Below are 23,104 nucleotides of genomic sequence, written 5' to 3'. Positions count from 1 at the left end.
CATTTGCAGAAGCCATTTCGTGACTCCACCTCTTCCCTGGGCAGTCTGTTCCAATGCTTGACAACCCTGTATAGCTAATAGTCATTTGCAGAAGCCATTTGCAGAAGTCCACTTGTTCAAGTAGAATGGTGCTTTCTGGTTTTGAATATCTGGTGTTATCCTTTTTCCTTCAGTCATAGAATAAATCAATATTAAAATGAATTTTTAACAGATTATGCTTCAGAACAATGCATATGTTTCTTGTAGCATAACCACCTTTGTGCCTTTTCCTTTTTCTTTCATCTTTCTCTTCTTCTATGGCATTAGAATCCCCTTCAAAGAATTATTAGGCTAAAAAAGAGTTAATTGGGAAATCAACTTGTGCTGTCTTCTTTCCTCAAAATTGTAAGTTATCTCATTTTCAGTAAGCATTTGCTTAGTCTGGTGGAGAGTTAAAAACTTTTTTGCAGAAGTTTAATCTCATTTCTGTGTATCCTGGGAAACATTCTCTATCTTTGCAAAACTTCTGCGAAGCTGAAGATTCTAATGTGTCTATCCTTACTGTTCTTTTAACTACATGGTTTAAACTTTCTTCCCTGGGCTTTTCCCAACCATGAGTGATAAAATTTGGGGGGATTTTTGTTGCTTTTGGGGAGTCTCTGGATTTCCAGAACTATATAAGAACTGCTTAGTTTCAAACAAAAAGCTACAAGCTTAAAAGCCACCCTGTAATACTCTGAAATTCTGGCATCAACATTAAGGAAGAGATTTTAATTTAGCCAAGTCTCCTCACCAGCAATCACCAGAGATGCTTCCATCAGTGTGGAAGGTACTGTGCCTGCCTCTGGTTATATCTCTCTGATGCCAGATACTAATTATAAAGAAATCTGTAAGATTTTGATGATGTCAAATTCTTTCATATTTTTCCTTTGAAAAAACAAACAAACCTAAACCCAAAAATGCTAAACAACCAACCACAAAAAAGTCCAATCATATTAATAATAATAATAATAATTGCAATCCAAAGAAACCTCCTGAACTTAATTTCTAAAGCTACTTCATGCAGGAAGCTGAAGTTTTTGCATGATGGTAGACAGGATCTTATTCCCACTGCTCTTGCCACGTCTGTCCCCCTAAGTTAAAACAGGCAGATCTGATAGTTTCTTAAAGCTATTTTACAGAGATATTTTGTTTTCCAGTAGCCAGAGTCACAGTTAACCAGCAAGAACTGTTTATTTAATTGCAGTTTCTGTCTGATTTTGTAATACCATTGCTTATGGTTTTTCTTCATAGTATTTAAACAAAAAAAAAATTTTGTTATGTGGCAGTTATTGGCTTGCCATCCTTTTGAACAGTCCTTTTGAATAATTGGTTTTACTGGACAGTTATAAATTCTAGCCAATGTCCTTACTACAGGTATTAAAATCATTAATAATTCAGCTAATTGCTTATTGGCATTCTTTTGTAGCTTTTAGAGTTTAGTAAAGTTCTTACTGAGTAAGATGGACAAACTTTCACCTAACATGAAGAAGGAAGGCAGGTTACTTCTTATGGAAAGGTGAGGTGATGAATCTATAAGACATTTTTATAGTGTTGATCTCAGTGAAATCTAACATTTAGGAAAGGTGCATCTCTTACATGTATTTCCATTTGAGACCTAGGCCCAGGTTGCAGGTGTTGAGATTGTACATGAAGAAAAATTCATTAAAAGGAGGGGAAGGTCTGATTCTGATTGTTTGGGTTTTGGGTTTGGTAGTATTTTTTAGTTCTTTTTGTTTGTTTGTTGTTGTTTGTTTGTTTATTTCTGGAACAATATTAATAAGGAATAAGTAAGGCTGCTTTAGGATTTCAAAAGATAGTTGTCTTAAACTTTAGGTCTACAGGTTATGGAATAAAGTCCAAGCTGATTTTTAGAGCCCTACTAAAATTATGCTCTGCTGTTAGGAATACCAAACAGTGAAAGTGCAGAAAAATCCGCAGTTAGAGCTTACATACTCAATCCAGATAAAGATAAATTTTAGATTTTTTTCAAATATCTTATTTTTCTGAATTATATTGTACCATACAGGTAACATTAAGGATTGATGCTAAAATGCTCTTCTGAATAGATTTACAACAGCATTTCTTTTCAAATGAAATTACTATTACAGCAGAAAGCAGAGGTATAAAATAGGATAGATCATGAACAGAGAACAAGATATTTCTGTACCCTCTTTATATTATACTTCTGAAAAGAAAATTTCACTAACATGAGGTGTGAACAAGTTTGGACTTACTCTAAGTTTACAAAGGCTTGAAGCTACTTCTTTATATCTCTCAATTTGCTTTTTGCTAAATGCAGCGTCCTTTCTTCCCAAGATAAATGTGCCAGAAAGGGGAGAGCAAGAGGCCACCATGAACCTTTCACATTTAGTGTTTCAAAGTACAGGCATGTCCATTAAATATGGGTGCGTTGTCCTTGGTATATGTATTGTTAGCTGGAGCCATATCTGTAGCTGTAAACATCCAGCAGTGAAATTATAAAATTAGAAAGACAATCCAGAAATGTTCTATGCATTCTCTAGTTATTGAGAGTGGGAGAAATAACATGGTTGCAAATATATATTAAATGAAAAAATCAAGAACAACTCTTTTATTCAGTATATGCTGAGAAGGAAAAACTATGGGGAAAGAGTTAAAAACCAAACCAGAGTAAACTTCAGTGAACCTGTGAAGATAAGAAACAAAAAAAAGCAATCTACTGCTTTGCCAAGAGATAAAGGTTTATAACTAGCATGCTGTTCTAGTGATGACATATGGCCCAGCATCATAGCCTGTCTTTCTCTGAAATGGAACTAAAACACATGCTGAAGTTGAGAATTATGGGGAGTGCAATGACTGGAATTATTTGGACTGAGCAAACCACTAGATAACAGGCATACCTGAGAAAATCAGAAGAAACAAATGTCAAAGTGCAAACAATATTGCCATAAAAAGTGCTGTAATAAGATGATCTCAGTATGGGCACCTAAAATAGGAAATTAATCAGGAGTACCTAAACAAGCACTACAATGAGATAAAGAAATAGGGTTTGTGAATTTTCCTCTGGAAAAGCGGAAGACTAGTCATGACAGAGCAAGACACTAATGTAAAGGCAGTCTGAGTGGAACATTTCCTTGCCGTTTTGGTGCAAATGCTGGAGAAACTATTTTCCTTCTCCCCTGTAGTTAAATCCCTATAGTTATCATTTGCATCCATGTTTATGAAATATATTTTGCTAAGATACAAATGCGAAATATTTTATATATACAGATGTGACAACTTACAGAGTTACATATTCATAGCTCCAAAGTCTTCTAGATGCCTATCTGGAGATATTATGGATACATTGGGGTCAGTATATCTGATCACTGTTAAAAAGGGTGACACTTCAAAGTTGGTATGAGTTTGTACCAATTTTATAGATATGTAATCAAGCTCTGCTTTTCTTCTGGCTTTTCTTCTTCTTATGAAAAGAGACATTTTTATAATAAAGTAATCATTTATTGTCCTAATAGTAGTTCACCTTTTGATAGTCCTGTTCAAAGTAGTCTATTTACATTTCAGATAAATCCTTATGATAAATATAATGAATTCCTCTCAGAAAAAAAAAAAAGCTTTCAACATGGAATAAACATTTAAGGACAATCATTTCACACCATGATTGCTGTCCTAAAATAAGAAAATACTTACAAAGCTGACTATTTTTGCACATGTTATTTAAGAGAAAGAAATTGAGGCAAAAAGAAGAAACACTTTTCAAAGGCCGCTTAGCACATTACTGACTGAAGAGGGATAGATCTTTCTCAATCCATCTGCATGCACCTGAGTATTTGGAATACAATATATCATTGTCATCTTGAAACAGTCTTCAGTTATTATTGTTTTGTGGAACTGTTTATTAATTATTTTATTAGAATTGACATCTGATTAAATATTTTATTCTGCTTTTGTAGTCTCTTGATATACAAAGCATGACTTTCTGCCCTGCTAAGTGAGGATTTACTGGGCTAGATGTTGATTCAGTAGGTTGCAAGTGGAGTGCTTGCCCCCTGAGGGTCATATTAAAGCTCGAGGGGAGATTTTTGAGCAACACTGCATCTTAAAGACGATATATCAAGCTGATAGATACATGGCTCTTCTGTTGAGAAATTCACAGTAGAATTATTGCTTGTTGCCAGTTATTACTTGGGTAGTGAGGAGTCTCTTGGGGATATGGGTTGGATAAAAAGGGTTAAGCTGGGGGAAATGTTACACTGAAGACCTTGGTGATGAGGAATGCTTGAAATAGTCAGAGGATGTTTTGTGTGCAAATTAGAATTACCATTTTGGGGAGTAAGTGCTCTGCCATTTTAATGAGCAAATCGTGATTAGTTTAATAGAGCACCTTTCTCATTATGACTCAGCAGAGACTTGACAATTTATTTGCTGTACCCTCCTGCCCCCCTGCCCCATTCCTTTGGAGAACACTCACTAGTTCATTGCTGAGGAAATTCTCTGTGGGCTACAGGAAGCCATTCAGATAAATACAGTTTCTGTATATTGAAACATGTTGGTTTGAAAGTAGTGGGCTTAGCTTGTTCTACAACAAGACTAAGGTTCAGGCGACTTTCACAGTAGAGATTTGTACAAATTTTCTGCTCTTCCGTATGCCGTGCTTTTGTTGGTAGAAGAGATTTGAACATTTAGCTGAGATTACCTACGCCATTAAAATAACATCCAGACTGTGGAATTGTTATTGACATTTAAACAGCTACATCTTTGTTTTTTGATGAACATTCCTGTATCGCTATAATGACCACCTCTATACATACATAAAGCTTAATCTGAGCTTTTACTTTGTGGATCTCAGAGAGCTCGGTATTGTTATCTCCATTTAACAGACTGGTAAATGAAAGACAAAGTGAAGTCATGTGTCCTGACAGAGCTGCAAATAAATTTAACGCTTTTGCCTCCTCAGTGAGTTGCCTCACAATGTCCCCTCAATAACGTGAACTTTGACTTTGTGGCCAAATTACTAGGTCGGCTAATTAGATTCATTTTTAGATGTAGCTTTTTTTGCTGTGTAGAATTTCTGTGTGAACTCTAAAAACTGGTGTATTTTAATCTGCAGACAGTTTCATTTCAAATTAGGTAGTACCCACCTTTGAAGGAATATTGACTCTTTCTGTTGGTGTCAGCTTAGAAAAACACTTAAAAACCCTGTACTAAATTTTTTTTACTTTCATTGCATCATCTTTGTCATGCTATCTCAGTTTGACTTTAGGAATCACCTTATAAAGGATGCCAAAATAACACATGATTATCTGAGAGTCTGTACTGTACATCCATAAGTTTTAAAATCTTTTATTGCACAACTTAAACCCAACTCTGCTTATGTTACTGCTAAACAGAACACTGTTATGTAAGGTAAATAAATGTGTTCTCCATTTTACTGTGAGAGTGAATGTCATGTGCAGAGACATTTGGTGTGCAAATGTTTGTTTTTGATGGCTCAGCTGGAGGGACGTTGGAGCTATTTAAATTAAGCCAGCCACCTTCTTCCCTCTGAGGTGAAGTGCTCATTATTGGCCTTGAAGGTGTTGGCATGGGATTTGCAGACCATGAATTACGTAAATCTCAGAGATTTTCTGGATTTGGAAAGAGGAGGATGTTCAGGTTTATTTGGGATTTACCAGAGCCTTTTTCCCTGGATGTAGATAACAGCAGCAGGAGCGAGCATCCAAACACAGGCTGGCTCAAGCCCCCATTTATGTTTTCCTTTTCACAGTGACAGAGAGGAGCAGAAGGGAATGAGGGAAGCTGGAGGTTCTGTTCTACTTCATCTTATCCTGAAAAAAACAGGAGAGCTGTAGGTCTAGGGGCCAACTGTCAGAAGTACCTGATAACTCCAGTACCCCAGATACCAGCTTTTAGTAAAAATTTTCTATGAGAACTGACAGACCTTGAAATTAATGTAAAGAGAGTAAGTTTCTTAGGTTGGAGCGGGACATGTTTTGTGCCTTTCCCTGTAATACAGTTTGGATCTGGAGATGAAAAATGTTGAAGTGCCCCAGATATAAGTATAATCTGAGTAAAAATATCAGATACTAGTTCACATATCTGTTAATGTATATATCAGTATAAATAAAAACTATTATATGTGACTAATGTCTTTCTTTTTTAGAATTGATGCATCCTTTCACCTGTGTTAGGGAGAGAATGACTCAGACAGTGTATCACAAAGTCTGTTTCTTCCCTCTTAGTAACCACCTCATACACAGGTGGTAAATGAAAATCATAAGGCTTACTGTAAATTACTGTTTGCTCATCTTAAAACTTGCAACTTAGGCCCTGAGACTTGCAACTACACTTTAAGTTAGAGATCTGTGCGACTGGTTTTTTTTCGGTAGAGACAAGAAGAAAATAACAGCAATGAAAAAGAATTCCTGTTGGAAAGACCAAAGTAAAAAAAGCAAAGTACAACTACTGAACCATGAAAAGCAAAACTATTATACAAGAGTTTAAATTACAAAGGCAGTAACTTTCCAGTGTTTTAACTCTAGAAAAGAGCTACAGAGATATGGCTACAGATGTGTTGTATGTAAAAGTTACAGATGTGTTTAAATACAGAAAGTTTCTTCGACAGATTGATTTCTTGTTGAAGAAAAAGCAAAGCCATAAACTCACAGGTGTAAATTGTCATAGTTCTTTTTACTGCATGCAGTGAAATTTGCAGCAATGAAAGGTCATTTGTGGTATCATTACTGACACATTTTGATCTGCAGTTCCTTGGACTTCATAAAAATTAATTTCCTTAACAAAACAGTGGGCTACAGACTGAGACTTCAGTGAATCTATTTTGCTTTCTACCTAAAGATGTTCTTCATGTAAAATTTCTTCTGTTTTCTTTTAAAATTATTATCAATTTGTAAGGGTGAGAAGGTATCTGAATGATAAAAACTCTGATCAGTTTTACTCATGCTGGGTAACATTTCTGTGAGCATTTCCTTAGCTTCTCGGGGTGGCAGAGCTGGGCACAGGGAGAAATAGATAATATTTGAACAGGTGGTAGAAAATATGTTGCTTCTGAATTACTTTTGGTGTTTGGAGGTTTGCTTTTAGCAAGATAATATTCACATATTGGAAAGAAGAAAATTAAGAATCAGCATTGTTCAGTAGTGAAAATGTTAAAGTAAATGGACCGTGCTAACATTACTGTTGATCCTGAGGAACAGTTTTTCCAGTATATGGAGCATTCTGTTTCCACACGGCATATGTTCTCCATGGTTTTCTCTGCTCTAATTCATCCATGTTTTTCAACAGCTCCAGATGGCGTGATGCCTCCAAGGCTTTCATCTGCCACTCCGACCAGTCTTCAGGTTGTCTGGTCTACACCAGTTCGCAACAACGCCCCAGGCACGCCCAGCTACCGACTCCAGATGCGGCGGCGGCGTTCTGCTGGTGACATTTTAGAGTATGCAGAGCGCAGCAAGGCCACCATCCACCACTGAGCAAGAAAAGTCCCCTTCCCTTGAGCACAGCTCACCTTTAGGGTGGCTGGTCTTCTTACAAGACATAATGTTTTAGTCTTCCTTGATGTTTTGGGATGTGTTCTGAAGTAACTCGTGCTGTTTTTCTTTGCAGCTTGCTTCCCAGCCCCACTGCTTCCTTACAGCACAAAGTCAGAGACCTGCAGCCCTACACTGAGTATGAGATGAGAGTGGTTGCCTCCAATATTTATGGCAATGCTTATAGCAACTGGACTTCAATGACTACAGCAGAGGACAGTAAGCAGTCAGATCTTATTTAGCTCCCTTTAGCAGAAAATATAAGTAACAGTCTAGCTGCCATTGTATTTAATTTCTTTAAGTTGTCTACCTCAGTTATATAGCAGTAATGTATTTGCTTCCCTAGTATTAACTTGAAGTAAAAACTCCTAAAGGATCAAGTATCAGTTGTCTTACATATTAATTTAAAAATATGGATATTTACATACATATTTTGTGAAGCAGTATCTTATTTCTGTAGAAAATATCCCTCCAGTAATATATGGTTAGTTTAAGATACACTGGTAAGTAATAAGTACAGCTTTGTAAGTTGTGTTCCTTTATATTCAGGGACTTGATTCTGATTTCAGTCATATCAGAGAAAATAAGTTGAAGTTAATAGTATATGACAGTTGTCTTATCTCTGTGTTGAGAATACTCAAGCTACCACAGAACTTTTCATTCCCAGTGATCTTTGTTAATTCAAAGTAGTGGCCTACTAGTCTGAAATTGGGTTTGTCATTGTCAATCCCATCAGTTTCATTGTTAATAATTCTATGTTCTCCAGACTCACTCCCCACAATTTTTTCAACAGTCCCTTTATTTAGCAACCAGCGTTCAGAGGTACAGCCAGTTAGTTGACAGGATAGGATTTTGCACCTGATTCAATACATAAGCAAAAACATATGCCAAAATTTGAGCTTGTTGTTTGTAATACAAACAGAAAACACACATTTTTCTGCCTTTTTTTTTTTTTTAAGAAACTGAGCTGTTAGCTTTCTTGTACAAGGTAGGAGGATATCTAACACTGGCAAATATTCAGTGTTGGTGACTCAACTTGATTTCAGCCCCTTCTCTAAATGGTCAGCTGTCTATGTTGAGAAAGCATTGAGCAGAAAATGTTTTTTACACACAATTTTAAAACATTTTGTCTTTGAAGCTGAGCAAATGATTCACAACAGAAATTAATCTCATAAATTTATTTAAGCTCTAAAGATATTAATGCTTCTATGAACATACTAACTATAAGTAAATGTAAGTTCTGAGCTTGGTTTTTAGATACCAAAGCTGTGTTATCTACCTGTAGCAATTCTTGCTGAGATTCAGTTATTTCAGTACATTGTTTGCTAACAAAAGTGGATATGATGCTATTGAACTTGTCTGCATTCATAGTCAGAATGTAACCAGTCCCCTAAGACTATTTTGTTCAAATTGCATAGTTATTTAGCTCTGGTCTGATAGTTCACGTAGTGTTTCTTTTCACATATAGGGAGGACAGAAGTACATTTCAAAGACTTGTTATCACTTGTTACTGATATAAAAATTATTTTTGTGCTAAGTAGTAGGTGTACAATTTCAAAATTCTCTTTGAGGAGTTAGGGGTAGGGTGGAAAACCCACACAGGAGATTCAACAGTATCCAACAGCCCTTGTCATTTAAAAAAAACCAGCCAACTTTCAGTGGTGACAGAGGACTGTGTTGTCATTGTGGAGAGCTGCCATCTGTGAAAGGATATTCAGCTCAATTGCTTAAGACTGAATTATTGTCATTTGGTCTAAGCAGTATTTTTGTCAATGTTTCAACATGATTCTGATGAAACCATCTATACTGACAGTTTGTTCCAGAAGTACACTTAATTCCTGGCCCTGCTAACCAACAGACTTTGACTATTTAAAATACAATTTAATAGAGGAAATTTCCCATATATTTTACTCTGTTGAGCTAGATGTGTATCTACATGTTCTTATTGAATTTTATTCTGTAAATATATGTCTTTTTTCTCTCACCAAAGCATAAAGTATCTGTAGGCATAAAATATATGCCTGTGTGTGTCTATGTGCCCATATACTTGCCAGCAATAGATGTGAATCAACACATCCCCTTTTAAAGTCAGTAGAACTCCAGTAATACAAGTTGATGATTTCACTGTATATCTGTGTATTATATTTTATTTATGATAAATATGTGGTAAAATAGGAGGATATTGGGAATCATTAAGGAAAAATTAGCAAATGCTGCAATAAAAATATGTTGTATTTGACAATGGAATGTCTTAATATACAGATCAGTAGGTTTGGGGTATTTTTTATTGCAAGAAAACATGCAGTAAAGAATTTTCAAATACTTCCATTTACATGATTGTGACACTAGTAACTGATCCATGCATTTTTTGAAGTCTAACCTGCCCATGCCAGATAACAAAAATATACATAACTGTGAGTATTTTAAAACCTGCTAAACATGCATTAATAAATATGTTGTTCCAGTGATCTTGATAAGTATAGCATCAGACTATTTACTGCCAGAATATCTGCCGACAGAAACATTTGATGAAATTTCTGAATTAGAGCTTGCTTTCAGTAACTTGAATGTAAATTTCTGATAGCTCTCTTGCAATCAGTGTAAAGGCCACTGAACTGAGAGGTCATTATGTACCATTGAACTGAGAACAGAATCTCTTACATTGTATTCAGAAATAAAACTACACCTTCTAGATGTAATAAGGAGATACAAGTTAGGTTTTCCATTTAGCTATGGAGAGCCTTTGAGCTCTCTGGGATTTGCAAAGACATTGGTTACAGTTCTTGAAGCTGCCCCAATAGCAGCTTCTGGGTTCCTATAGTGTAGATTTAGGACTTGTAAAATTATATTGTCTGATATATTGTTCAGAGGGATATCTCCCAAATAAAAGAGGTGCTTTTTCTAGTGCTTGAGAAAACACACCATGACTTGGACAAGTTCTAAGATAGCAATATTTCTACTTTAAAGAAAAGCTTCCTGTTACTTCATTAGCTTTTGAACACCCCCAGAACCTGTCTGCAGCCCAGTGAGTTGCACACAACAGAACATCTCCATCACCAGCAAATTCTCTGCCATGGCAACATTTTGGTTCTGTGGGTCAGTGTACAACTCCAGTATGAAGAGCTCTTCCTAAAGCCCTTTTGAAAGTGTCTGGCTTGCACTGGTTGGAAAAGAAGATTTTGTAAGTTACCTAGCAGGTAGTCCAATTTTTTTATATTTTATTTCTTACATAAGTGACTTCTAGTCCATCTCTTTTATACATAATGAAGTTATAGATCAGCCCAATGTTTCTTCACAGTAAGTAAGGGCAAAAGCACACAGTAGTCACTGGAGATCATTATATATTGAAGTTGCTGGAGATAAAAAAGCAATAATAAAATTATTAAAAAAAAAAAGAGCTCCAGCAATGTATCAGCTGAGCTACTTCTTGTCAAATCAGGGAAGCATTATTCCAATCATAGAGAGTGCTATGGTGTTCTTGTCTGGCATGTTTTGGTTCCAGGATGAAAAGCCCCAGTCTGTGGGGATATCTCATCACAAACGTCCTCATGAGGGGAAGAGTAGGGTCAGGCACTGGTCTCTGCTCTGTGGTGACCAGTGATAGGACCCCAGGGAATGGCCTGAAGCTGTGTCAGGGGTGGTTTACGTTGGGTATTAGAAAAAAGTTCTTCTCTCAAAGAGTGGTTGGACACAGGAACAAGCTTCCCAGGGAAGTGTTCACAGCTCAAGCCTGACAGAGCTCAGGATGTGGTTGAACACCATTCTCAGGCACATGGTGTGACTCCTGGGAATATCCTGTGCAGAGTCAGGAGTTGTGCTTTGATGATCCTGATGGGTCCCTTCCAACTCAAGATATTCTATGATTCTGTGATTCTCCTAAATCTTCCCTACTTAGACAGTGAAGAGAGACAGTGCAGAACAAGAGTGTAAATAATGCAGCTTACCACCTTTAGAATCTCTTGCTTTCTCTGCTAATGGTATTTGTTGTCTGAGAAGACAGGTCTCCTACTTTAGCTATGTAAGTCAGGTCTATATAATTGAGGTATATAAACTAATACATAAATAGTTGATGTGAATGTGTTCACATGAGCTCAAGAAAGAAAAATGGAAATTGAAGCAAGAGAAGACAAAACCTGATGAGGTGACAAAGGGAAGAGAAATCATGTGAAATATCTGACAGGACAAATAGCAAAATGGCAGAACAAATTAAGCTGATGCAGTAGTGGCACGTATGATAAGATGATCATATGATATATAGTGCAAACTGCCCATGCATGCCTACAGATTAGGAATTAGAACTTTGGTAGAACTGAAGTTCTGGAACCAATGTACGTTTGGAGCAGTAGAGGGCAACAAGTCTTAATACTCGGAAGACAGCTCTTAATACATATTTGAAGGGGTTCATATGGACTGCATGTCATTGCATGAACAGCTTAATGACTTTGGAGCTCTGTGATCTCATGTGATAAAAGATTCCCGTGGTCGCTTATTCCCAGAGCTACACAATTTGGATTTGCTGCTGGGTACAGTCAGCAGTACATGAAAGACATCACATTCTGTTAATACGTATAATTTAATTGTCCCTGTTTCTAAAAAGAGTAAGTGATTCAAGAGTAAAAGGCATAGAATTTTTATTCTGCTTAGTGAGAGAGTTTGCCAGCAAATCAGGTATTTCTTATTAGCTTTAAAGGGCATCAATCTAGGTACATGTCTTAGTATATTAAATGTAAATGTAGTTTCCTCCCAAAAAATGCAACCATAATAGTATAACTCCTTGCTTTCCAAGTTTCACAGTAAGTAAACAAATGTATTGTTTTAGTCAGGGAATTAAAAAATATTAATGACAGTTTTGTGCCTTTAATTTAAATCAAGTCTGAACTTTTGAAGCAGATGAACGAAGTAGTCTACCATAAAAGATCATTTCATTTGCCAAAATGAAACTACCTTCTAGTATTAATACTGTAATGAAATGGTTTGAAATATGAACTAAGAATCTTAAGGACAAAGATGCCCACTGTTCCATCTTCAGTAGTTACTTCTATAAACAATTACATCCATGTAAAAAGCTTTATGATTTTATTTTCATCATTGACAAGTTGGGCTGTGCAGCTGTCATACTTTGCAGTCTTCCCTCCAGTGACAACCACACTGACAACATGTTATACTCCACATTGATTTTACAGTTAAGGAGCTGATTGTGATATATAGGGATTTTAAGAATTCAGCTGAGAGGATGACTTTTGCCTTTTATCATTCCATTAAAATTTTATAACCATCTTTTTCATGTCATTTCATCCATGAATTCTTTCTTTAGAAAGTGATAGCTACTGCTGTGAGCATAACTTTTTTCATGTACAGAGCTTTTTATTGTATTAGCAAACTATCCCAATTATGGTTAATACTCATGTTTTACATAATTGTGGTGACCCTTTCAACCAAGCAGTAGTGTGCTAGTTGATTTGTACATAGAATTAGATGATTCTGCTTGCCATTTAAAAAGAAGCTGCACTGAATGAGAGTTGGGGACCGGGATTTAATGCTTTCCCATCCAGTGGGGCCAATTAAGCATCTCTCAAACGTCTTGTTTGAACTCAGAAAGTCTTAAAAGTCTCTCTTTTAAAAGGGCAGTAGGGAATGTGTGGGTAGGTATGCTAGCTACCAAAATACGCTTTTTTGAGGGGAAGGGGAGGGACTAGGGGGACCCAAAGCTGAAGTTTGACAGCTCCTCCTGTACATTACAGACTGTCCTTAAGGAATAAGTCTGAACTTGGGGGGCGTTGAAGCTCAGGTTCAACTAATTACCATGAATGTTTCACCTGTAATGCCTGCAACTTATTCAGTAGGAGTATAAAGGCTTAGCTGTTCCCTTACAGCAAACTGCTTGAATATTGGGGGGGCTTTTCTGTTGTGGTTTTTTTCTCCCTCCTGTAGATGCTCACAGTGCAATAGCTTATGAGCTGCAATTAGATGAAATGCAAATTTGTCGTTCAGTGGTAAATATTGTATTTCAGCTTCTTTCCCCCACTAAACTAGAATTTGCAGCAACTGATTTTCAAGGTCTTTAATTCTAAATTCTCCTCCTTCCCTCCCACTCCAGAAAAAAAAATCAGTTTACAGAATATAAATCTAATTCAGATTTACACTTCCACCTCTCCATCTTTCAGTGAGGTCTAAATAATGGACCAAATTTTGTTCCAACTTACGACCTAATTGATTTTACCCAGGAGTACATGCAAATAGAATTTAATTACTCTTTACAACAGATCATCTTTTGTACTTGCAAATTCAGAGATCTAAATTAATCCTAGTGTGCACAAGCATTAAATACAGAACTCCATCCTTATTATCACTGTGAGTAGAGAGCAGGATATGTGATATGGCTGAGTTTTATGGAGTTGTTTTGTGATGCATCATATAATAAAAGAAAAAAACTGTGTTACTTTTCAAATTTAAAAGCAAAAAAAAAAAAAAAGAGAAGCTTGCTATCCCAATTTTGCATCACTGTTTTCACAGACATCACTGGAATAATCCTGATGTATCTCTCTTTGTATGTGAGAGGAGAACAGGGACTTCTGCCTGCTTCAGCTGCTACTCTAAAATATAGATGGAGCAACTCACTGTGCGGGATTTATTTGATCCCCCCCCCCCACTTTTCCCTTAAAATTTATCAGGAATTATTTAACTTCTGGTGAAGTAAATGATTCTTCCTATAATGTTCCTTCTGGTTTGGACACCAGGAATTAAATAATAGTGTTGTTGACTACAACAGAATTCAGCATATGCTATCTCGCCTCCCCTGAAGTCTTGGCACACCCACGATCACTAATGAGTTTTAAATTTTTGAACCTTTATAATTCCAAATGTATAATTCCTATTCTCCTTCTCCCCCTGCAAATCCCCTAATCTAAAGCTATTTTAAAGAATTACTAAATCCAAGTATATATTTTTTTAAGATTTCAATAAAATGTAATGTTCACAGAAAAATCTCATAAATGTCAAAATTGCTGTGGGCAGAATAGGGGAGAATATAGTATTTTCTTGATCTGCTGTAGCAATTTATAGATTTCAGGACGTGGTTTATAAGAATGCTAAATGTTCTGGAATTACAGCTGTTACTGATCAGTGATTGAGCCAGATTTGTGTTATTGCACCATGTTCATGCTTGTACCTAGAGAGCAGTAAAGCCTCAATATAATAAAAAGCACCTGCATTTTAAATGAAATTTCAATTGAAAAACTTAACAGCCCTTCAAATTGCAGAATTTAACGCAGCCCAGTAAAGCTTAAATAACACTTTGCCTCCACAGGCTGAGGATTTTGCATTCAAGGTGACTTGATTGTGTCGCATGGTGAAATTATTTACAATTAAGGAATTTCTCTGGAGGGCTGCAGAGTATTTGCTGTTCCACAACACCTATGCAGGCATATGGTCGGTCTTTTTCAGTATTCATGGAAGCTCCTGAACCTTTATGATAATTGAATCAGTTAGAGTGCTGAGTGGAGCAAGCATAAAACCTGTTAACCTAAAGGTCAGATCTGTGCATTGTTTATTTATCAGTAGGTGAAAGAGCTAAATCGGCAGCTTCTGTCACAGTCAAAGTAAAAAATCACCTATAATATTAACAGGGAGTAGATAAATTGCAAAAAATGGATTAGAATTATAAACAGAATGAAGTAAAATATTGAATATATAATAAGAGATGCAGTAGAGACTTACTGAGCTGTAAAATACATAGCATTGTTATGCCTGTGCTGTTGGTTACAATTAGTACCTAGCGCTCTAGAAAAACATCCCCAAAAGCTAGAACTGCAGGTCTGCAGTAATACTGAGCCACACAACTTCTCCTCATGCAAACAGCATCGATAGGGCACTTTGGAGACACAGGAGGAAAAAGGATGCAGAAGAGGCGGGGAGGAGGGTTGGGATGAGGAAAAGCAAGCAGCTTGCCTTTGAGGAGAGAGCCATATCCATCCCCTTAATATCTGGGCCTATATTTTCCAAAGAAACAGGCTGTTTAGTAGACCTGAGCTCCTTTTCGGATTTTTGAGCCTCATTTGATGAGTACATCTTGCTGATACTGATTTTAAAAATCACAAATTGTTAGTAATTTCGCTTTCCTTTTTTAAAATTTTATTTTAATTTTATTACAGAGCCTGGACCTTTAGATCCACCACTTCTATTGGATGTTACAGCAAGGGCAGCGAGCATCACCTGGCAGCATCCTTTAAAGCCAAATGGCATTATCACACATTATAATATTTACCAAAATGGCCAACTGCATGCTACAGTGCCAGGAACTACATCTAACTGCACAATAGAAGACTTGCATCCTTACACTGTCTATGTATTTCAGGTAGAAGGATGCACTTCTAAAGGGTGTTCTCTTTCACCCACAACCCCAGAAATACAAACTCTTCCAGATGCCCCTGAGGATATTCCTGCTCCAGAACTCTATTCTGATACTCCAACTTCTGTGGTCATATCCTGGCAACCACCTGCTCGCCCAAATGGTTTGGTAGAAAACCTTACTATAGAGAGAAGGGTGAAAGGAACAGAACAAATCTCAACTGTGGTGCAGCTCCCCTTCGGTCAGTCCATGAGCTACATTGACCAGAGCACTGCTCTGAGCCCTTGGCAGAAATTTGAGTACAGAGTTCTGATGAGCACCCTGCATGGGAGCATGAACAGCAGTGCCTGGGCAGAAGTTACCACCAGACCTTCAAGACCTGCTGGTGTTCAGCCACCTGATGCAGAAGCATTGGGACCCTATTCAGTCAAGGTAGGAATAATTCTCATTGCCTCATGGCTTTAACATGTTTTTCTTGTAGCAACTGTGTATTTAAGAGAGACATCTACTGGCTGAGCCAACAGACTTCCTTGCTGCAGGGGTAGTTGAATAATTAGTGTCTGTGCTCTGGTTCAAAAGCATTAGACTCCTTTCCATTTTTTTATTTTTAAACCAGCCTCTGGCGCTATATTCCAGTTAATTTTCTTCCTTACACACCTGATATATTTTCAATATTAAACTTAAAAGATTACTTTTAACTCCCTAATCAAATCAGAAAATTATCTACCACCTTCTCCAAAATTTCAAGACTTCATTAAAATGCTAAGTAAAAATTTTTCTTTTCTGTAATTAACTATTCTGTATAATTATCAGATTTTTTAATGGCTAATGAAATAAAAATAGCATTTTTGTTCTCCTGATATATGAAAGACGAGTCTTACAGGACTACATAGGAAGTTTTCAATTATTCACATCATTCTGTTGGGAATGAACTCTAGAGGACAGGATAACTACCATTGTTTTGGCTTGCATACAAACTTCATTCAAGGGAAATTAGTGTAACCAAACAAGAGGGATTTTTGTAGCTTAGAAGCCTCTTTTGTGTAAATACACACATGCTTCCATGGATTCAGTCTTGTACTAATGCCAAAAGTATTGGTACAGTAGCTTGCTCACCAGAGCACAAAACAAAGGACATTTGCATAAGATTGAAGTTCATCTGTTAGACTTATTATTTTTTGGTATACATTGTATTTTCAAAAGGTAAACAGAGTGGTGTTACCAATGCAGTCTGAATAATCTGAGGGTATGAATTTCAGCAGTAAACGAATGCTGATATTTTTTCTTTGTTCACACACAATTTTAAACTATAAAAAATGCTACTCACTATTAGACTAAAAAATTCTGAGCTTATGAAATTATGTTTTAATGTCTAAGGAATTGCATGTTACCTCTGTGTTAATTGCAAATCAGTTCAATATGAGTACAATGGTTACTGTAAGAATTAATAACGATCGACCACGAGTAATTATGATGAATTGCCAGACTGCTTATTGAATATTTGGGCAATCTACTTCCAGGACTCTGCCCTCTGTACTTCTGTAGATACATTTTAATATTCCCCACAATTTATATAAAAGCATTTTTCATGGATTTGCCAGAAGCTGCAATGCTGAGTAAATAGTAGCTCTAGTTCAATTGCGTGCTTCCCTACATGTCCACATTTCACTGCCTGAGCTTTTTTGCATTGGCTTCAACTCTGAGCACAAGACTCACTGCAACCTTTGAAGCTCCAGTTAATGTGGTAAGAACATAATAATTTTATATCTTACCCCGTTTTGGTTTTTTTTCTCCATACACATTCAACACTCGATCCTAGTTTTAAAAGCCTGTGGGTTATCAGAGATTGTGTCATTCTTTATTGGATGTCTTTTCCCAAGATCAGATGCATGTGTTCAATTGTAATTTTACTGTATTTTTCTCAGCTCTGAGATTAAGTAATCTGCCAGTACTGAAAGTTAGTTGTGTCATTTATTTCTTCTGATATTTGAATTAAGGCAATGCAGTTTTCCCCCAATGCAGTCTATAATAATTACATTTCAATACAACATTGTTTTTAAGATTTGTTTCCCCTTTCTTACTGAAGAGTTCAGATGCTTGTTTTCCTTCTTTTTGCCCAGCCTGTCATTAATATTCAAAATTCTTTAAAGCCCTTTAAAGTCCAAACTGTATGAACTCCTCTATGAATGGTGGTTAAATTTAGTGTCACTGCTGCTCATGTAGTGTCAGACGTGTTTTCCACCTGGAGATAAATATTTTTTGGATCTGTTAAGACCAATTTTTGTCAAAGATGCTGAAGCCTGGATGTTTTTATTTCTGCTAATTGGTTTTACTGTCAGTTTTCATTAATTTTAAATATTTAAGTTAAAATGTTCAAAATAGTTTAAGGTGGCAGCATTGCATTGAGAAAAGTGACTTACATATATGTGTCTTCAAGTATATTCACTCTAGAGTATCTCTTCTGCTAAATTCTCTCTGTTACTGTTACAGAGCATTGGTTCTTTGTTGATATTGACAAAAATTCTTGTCTTTATCAAGTATTTTAATTTACTTAATGTTGTTCCATTTTATATTCGTCATAAGTGATAGGAAGTCAGGAATACTTGGTACAGTTCCTGTGCAGAGAGTATCCCATGGCTGAGATATTACTTCAGTTCTGATTTCTAATATTCTAAGACTTCTTAAAAATCTTAACATTTCTCTCACTTGTTCAGGTCAGCAAGACTTTTATTTAATTTTTTAACATTTACTATTCTAATAATAAATTATTTCTTCTCTCTTTAAAAAATTGAAACTAAGCTGTAGTTGCAGAAGAGCTCATTGCACTTCATCACTGATGAGATAATAGATGAGACTTGCTGCACCCAGCAGTTTGCTCGCCTTCTACTTGTTTGCAGATGGGAGTACAAGAGGAAGTGACTGGGATTTCATCTTGTCGGTCTTCTTACAGATCTGTCAAATGGATTAGCTTGCTAGAGGTGGTGTTGTTTCCTTCCCTGTATTTTTATGGCAAATTCATCTCAGAGTAGGAGGGTTCAGAGAGCACTCAGGGCTTCACTGGGTCCCTAAGGCAATCCTGTGTGAATGCTGTGTACTCTCACAGAACAAGGGAGTAAGGCAATCCTGTGTGAATGCTGTGTACTGGGAGAGTACACGAAGAACTAGGGAGCACACATATTCACAAAATGTTTGGGGATTTGCCCAAATTCTATAGAACTAGGGTGGAGATCTGTAAACCCACTAAGTCCCTTCATCCCAGAAACTGCTAGTTGCACAGGCAGAAAAACTGTGCAGTATTCTGCAAGGATGGCCTCTTTGTGTTTGAAATGTTTTCCTGTGTGGAAATAGGATGAATTGCACATAGAATTGCTTTACACTGGTGCCCATAAGAGTCCTAGAAAGGCTTACTTTCCCTCCTGAGTAGCTCAAGCCCAGCCTGTAGTGCATATATCACCTATGTAGTGTTCAAATTAAATTTGTGGAGTCCTTGGTGCTGTACAGTGCTCTTACCTCAGTGTCTGCAATGGTAACTCTTAAGCACAGGGTGGAAAACAAGGCATCTCTTCGGGAAGGAAATTTTAATTACCTCTCGCCCTAGAGAGAGCTGTCCTCCCAGGTTAGAGCAGGAGGTAGTGGAAGAGTGCTGTGGGAAAGATTAGCAAGAAGCTCCTTTACCAAGCCACAGTAGCAAATCAATAGAGGCTTTCAGCTGTCAGTGCAACCAATCCCTAAACCATGAGTGCAAATATTTATTTCTACTGAAAACAGAGAGAATTTACCAAAAAAAAAAAAAGAAGAAGCATGTTTCCATTCCTTTATTTAGTCATTGAATCAGTAAAAATTATTTGAGGATGTGAAGAATTCAAAGTGCTCCAGGATAGTACTCACTTGAGTATACAGCTTATTTTCATAGACCAAAGCTTTCACTCTGCAAGGAGAATATCAGCACTGCAGGTCACTCTCAGGAAAAACAGTACTGATATGTGTGTGCTCCTTTAACATTTCATTTTAATCAGAATGGCCCAATATCTCTCCATAACATTGAACTTGCTTTCCTTTGAGCAACAGAAAGCATAAGGCTGTAGATAATTTTTAAAATACCCATTTCTGTGACACCTGCATGATATTTTTTAATATTTGCTGAATTGATAATGTTCATGGTAGCGGAGTATAATGCGCAATAAACTGCTTTTGTGGCTGATTAAATGCCAAAGTGAAGTGGAGGTATTCAGCAACTGCAAAAGCCGTTTATTTAGTATATGCCAATGCCATGAACATTATTCCTGTTACACAAGATTTGCTATACCCTAATGTACAGAAGTAGAAACGAAATAGTTTCCTTTTCTTGTGAGGGTTGCAATTGTTGTGCTGCTTCAATCTCACACTTCACACTGATATAACATTCGGGAATGTAGCTAGGTTGAGTGGCTTGAGAAAGACGCTGGTTTACACAGTGAATAATTATTTGATGGAGTTCTTTGTCTAGGAAAGGCATTATGTGGCTGGGTACACTGAACTAAATTAACTGTATTATGCAAACATTCCAACTTTGGCCTTATAACTTTTGGTAGGAGGAATTCCCTTTTGCTGCTGGGGTTCTTCCTTGACGATTCTGGCCTGGAAAAGGCAGCTGCAATCTTAATTATTGGCTTAACCAGTGACTTGCTGCCTCATATTGCCTGTATTGCTCCCCCTCACTGATGACTGCCACCAACTGGACCACTGACAGATAAAAACTGCAGCCATTTCCTATCATCCTTCATGTAACTTTTTTCTCAAGGTAGGAGTTGGCATGAGTTGTGCGTAATCCTTATGTTTCTCTTCGGGGAAAACATTTTTTTTTCTTTTTAGTATTTATAAGAGAATGGTTTTCTCCTGGTTGGTTGGCATAAATACCTCATGGAAATATAGTTCTTGTGCTGTGTTATTCCTTCATAACATCATTTAAAGAAACTTCCTACAAAATGAGAAGAGTAAAAAATTATTATTACTTCTCTCCTAATATATGTTATATATGTTGCCTGTGAGGAATGAAGGACTGTGGTGATTCTGTGGCACCTAATTGCTATTCTAATTTCTTTTTTTTGTTTGTTTTGCATATTGATTCAATAATGTCATTGATTTTCCATGGATTGATTATTTTTCTGAAGTATTTCCTCTTGAGTTCTCTGACGGAGGAAGGGTTATAAGCTTTTTAATTCAATTGTCATTCATGTTTGTCGTTACCCACAGAGATGACAGTGTCTTACTTTGCTGTTCACCTGCCAGTCTGTTCTTTGTATAGAAGAAACTGAAGCAGAGAAAGCTGCTATTCCACCCTCCAGATTGAACAATGTCATTAGTTTGCTGTCACAGTATTTTCAAGAGTTGCCATCTGTACTCTCAGTACAGTAGATTATCATTTATTCCAACAGTGATAAACTTTTCTGGTAGTTATTTCTCAAATTTCACTACTAAAATGGATATGCAAGTGAGCAAACACAAATAAACAGGTCTCTATTTTTATGGTTGTCTTCTGTTCTTCATTAGCCCAGAAGCTGGATAGTGGACTGCTAAATGCGTGTTGTTCTGTAAATAGGCTGGGATTAAAGTACACAGGAGGAAGATTTCAGCTGTAAGGAACAGATATCACTGGCACATTTAAAGCAACATACCCAGTAGTTACAGTTTGAGTATTATGCATGACAAAGAAGGTATTTTCTTTATCCTTTTTCCACTTCTCACGGAATTAGTTATAGGCACATGTTCTAGAGCTGTGTTTTTTGTCTCACATATTAATGTTTGCTGTCCTAGGAAGTTGATTCTGATTACAGAATGTTGGATACAATGCTAATTACTCCAAGGTCACTGAAGTCAGTGCTAACAGTGAGGTGATCCTTCAGTGTTCCTCCTCTGCAGGCTACTATGTGGCAGAGAATGAGGCTGTGAAGACCCTTTCTCTGTTCCAGGTTAAAACTCTCTTGTAGTATTTAATTCTCCAAACACTTCAGTCTGCAGTCAGCCCTGAACATAATTTTGAGAGTAGAAACAACCCTGATTCCTAAGGTGTCTGCTAAAGGGAGATGCAGCATGCCCAGGTAACACCTTCATTCTGGGAAAGGGAAAAAAACTGGCTTGGACTTTGTTTACCACACTTCCAGTTGTATGCAGGTATGCCTGGTGCATCGGGGAAATTGTTTAGGAGCTATTAATCCTTGTGTGAAGATTGCCTTGTAATGCTGCTAAGGTCAGGGAGACCGTGGTTAATTTCACATGTAAGTGCTGCTTGAGTGACTTAGGATATTCCAACACCCATAGGAACAACCTTAACTTGCACAGTAGAGGTTTTCCACATGTTAGGATTGTGATTTCTTGCACAGCTTGCTCATTTGGTATAGATTATACAGTGGGGTTCCATCGGCATCATCCCTCTGCCTTTGATAAAGTTGAAACTCTCTAGTGTTGGTATTCAGGATCGTATATGTTCTTTTGTTTTTCCCACTCCTCAAGCAAAGTCCTAGGAGTTTTTGTAGTAGCAATCTGTCACTGCAGACTTGATCATGCTGTTCTTCTGTGGTAGTCCTTGCTGCAGCTGGCTGTAACTCATGTGCGAAGTTTATGAGCAGAAATATCAGTGACCTTTCTCAGAATTTACATTTCCAGTATGATCCTGGCTCTTGATTGAAGCTGCAATAATTTCTGTTAAGACAGATAAGAATTTTGGAGGAAATTCTTCTCCTGACTATTCTGGGGGAGCTGGGAGATTGTCAGAGGACTAGTCCAGTGGCTGGAATGCAGAATTAGGGTAGCAGGTCTTTGTTTGGAGTTTGGCTTCTTTCTGATATGTCATTTAATCTGGGATTAAGTCTTTCTGTCTCTAAAACTGGAGTAATATTTGCAATTTGAGACTTACAATATGCTTTGAGACCAACAGTGAAAAGCTCTTGGTAGTGTATTTATTACATTCTGTTTGTAGAGGTTACAAGCAGTATCTAGGAAAAATGAGAATAAAATGAAGCCAAACACACTGATTTAAAACCAAACTGTTGAAACCAGGCCTGAACAGTAAAAGAGCTTACATGTGCCAATGCCTCTCCTCAGATAGCTCAGAATTAAGTTGCAGGGTTCCAACTGCTGTCAAAAAAGGAAAAAAAATTCCAAGGTTATAACTGTTTAATGGGGGGAAAATGGCTAATTTCTGTTGCTTTAAATTTTGTGGTGGAGAAAATAA

General features: G+C 36.9%; 1 protein-coding gene across 1 annotated transcript in view; it reads left to right on the top strand.

Moving 5' to 3' along the window:
• Nucleotides 1–23,104, top strand: part of USH2A (usherin) — a 372,312-nt gene that overhangs the window by 227,577 nt on the left and 121,631 nt on the right. The window contains exons 39-41 of the mRNA XM_039697803.1: nucleotides 7,303–7,453; nucleotides 7,624–7,766; nucleotides 15,698–16,326. Coding sequence (XP_039553737.1) covers nucleotides 7,303–7,453; nucleotides 7,624–7,766; nucleotides 15,698–16,326 — 923 coding nt within the window. The remainder of the gene's footprint in view (nucleotides 1–7,302; nucleotides 7,454–7,623; nucleotides 7,767–15,697; nucleotides 16,327–23,104) is intronic.

The sequence above is a fragment of the Passer montanus genome, unplaced genomic scaffold, assembly GCF_014805655.1.
Source record: "Passer montanus isolate IOZ18808 unplaced genomic scaffold, ASM1480565v1 scaffold12, whole genome shotgun sequence".
NCBI lineage: Eukaryota > Metazoa > Chordata > Aves > Passeriformes > Passeridae > Passer > Passer montanus.
The sequence above is the reverse complement of the archived record's forward strand: the minus strand, read 5'-3'. Positions and strand labels throughout refer to the sequence as shown.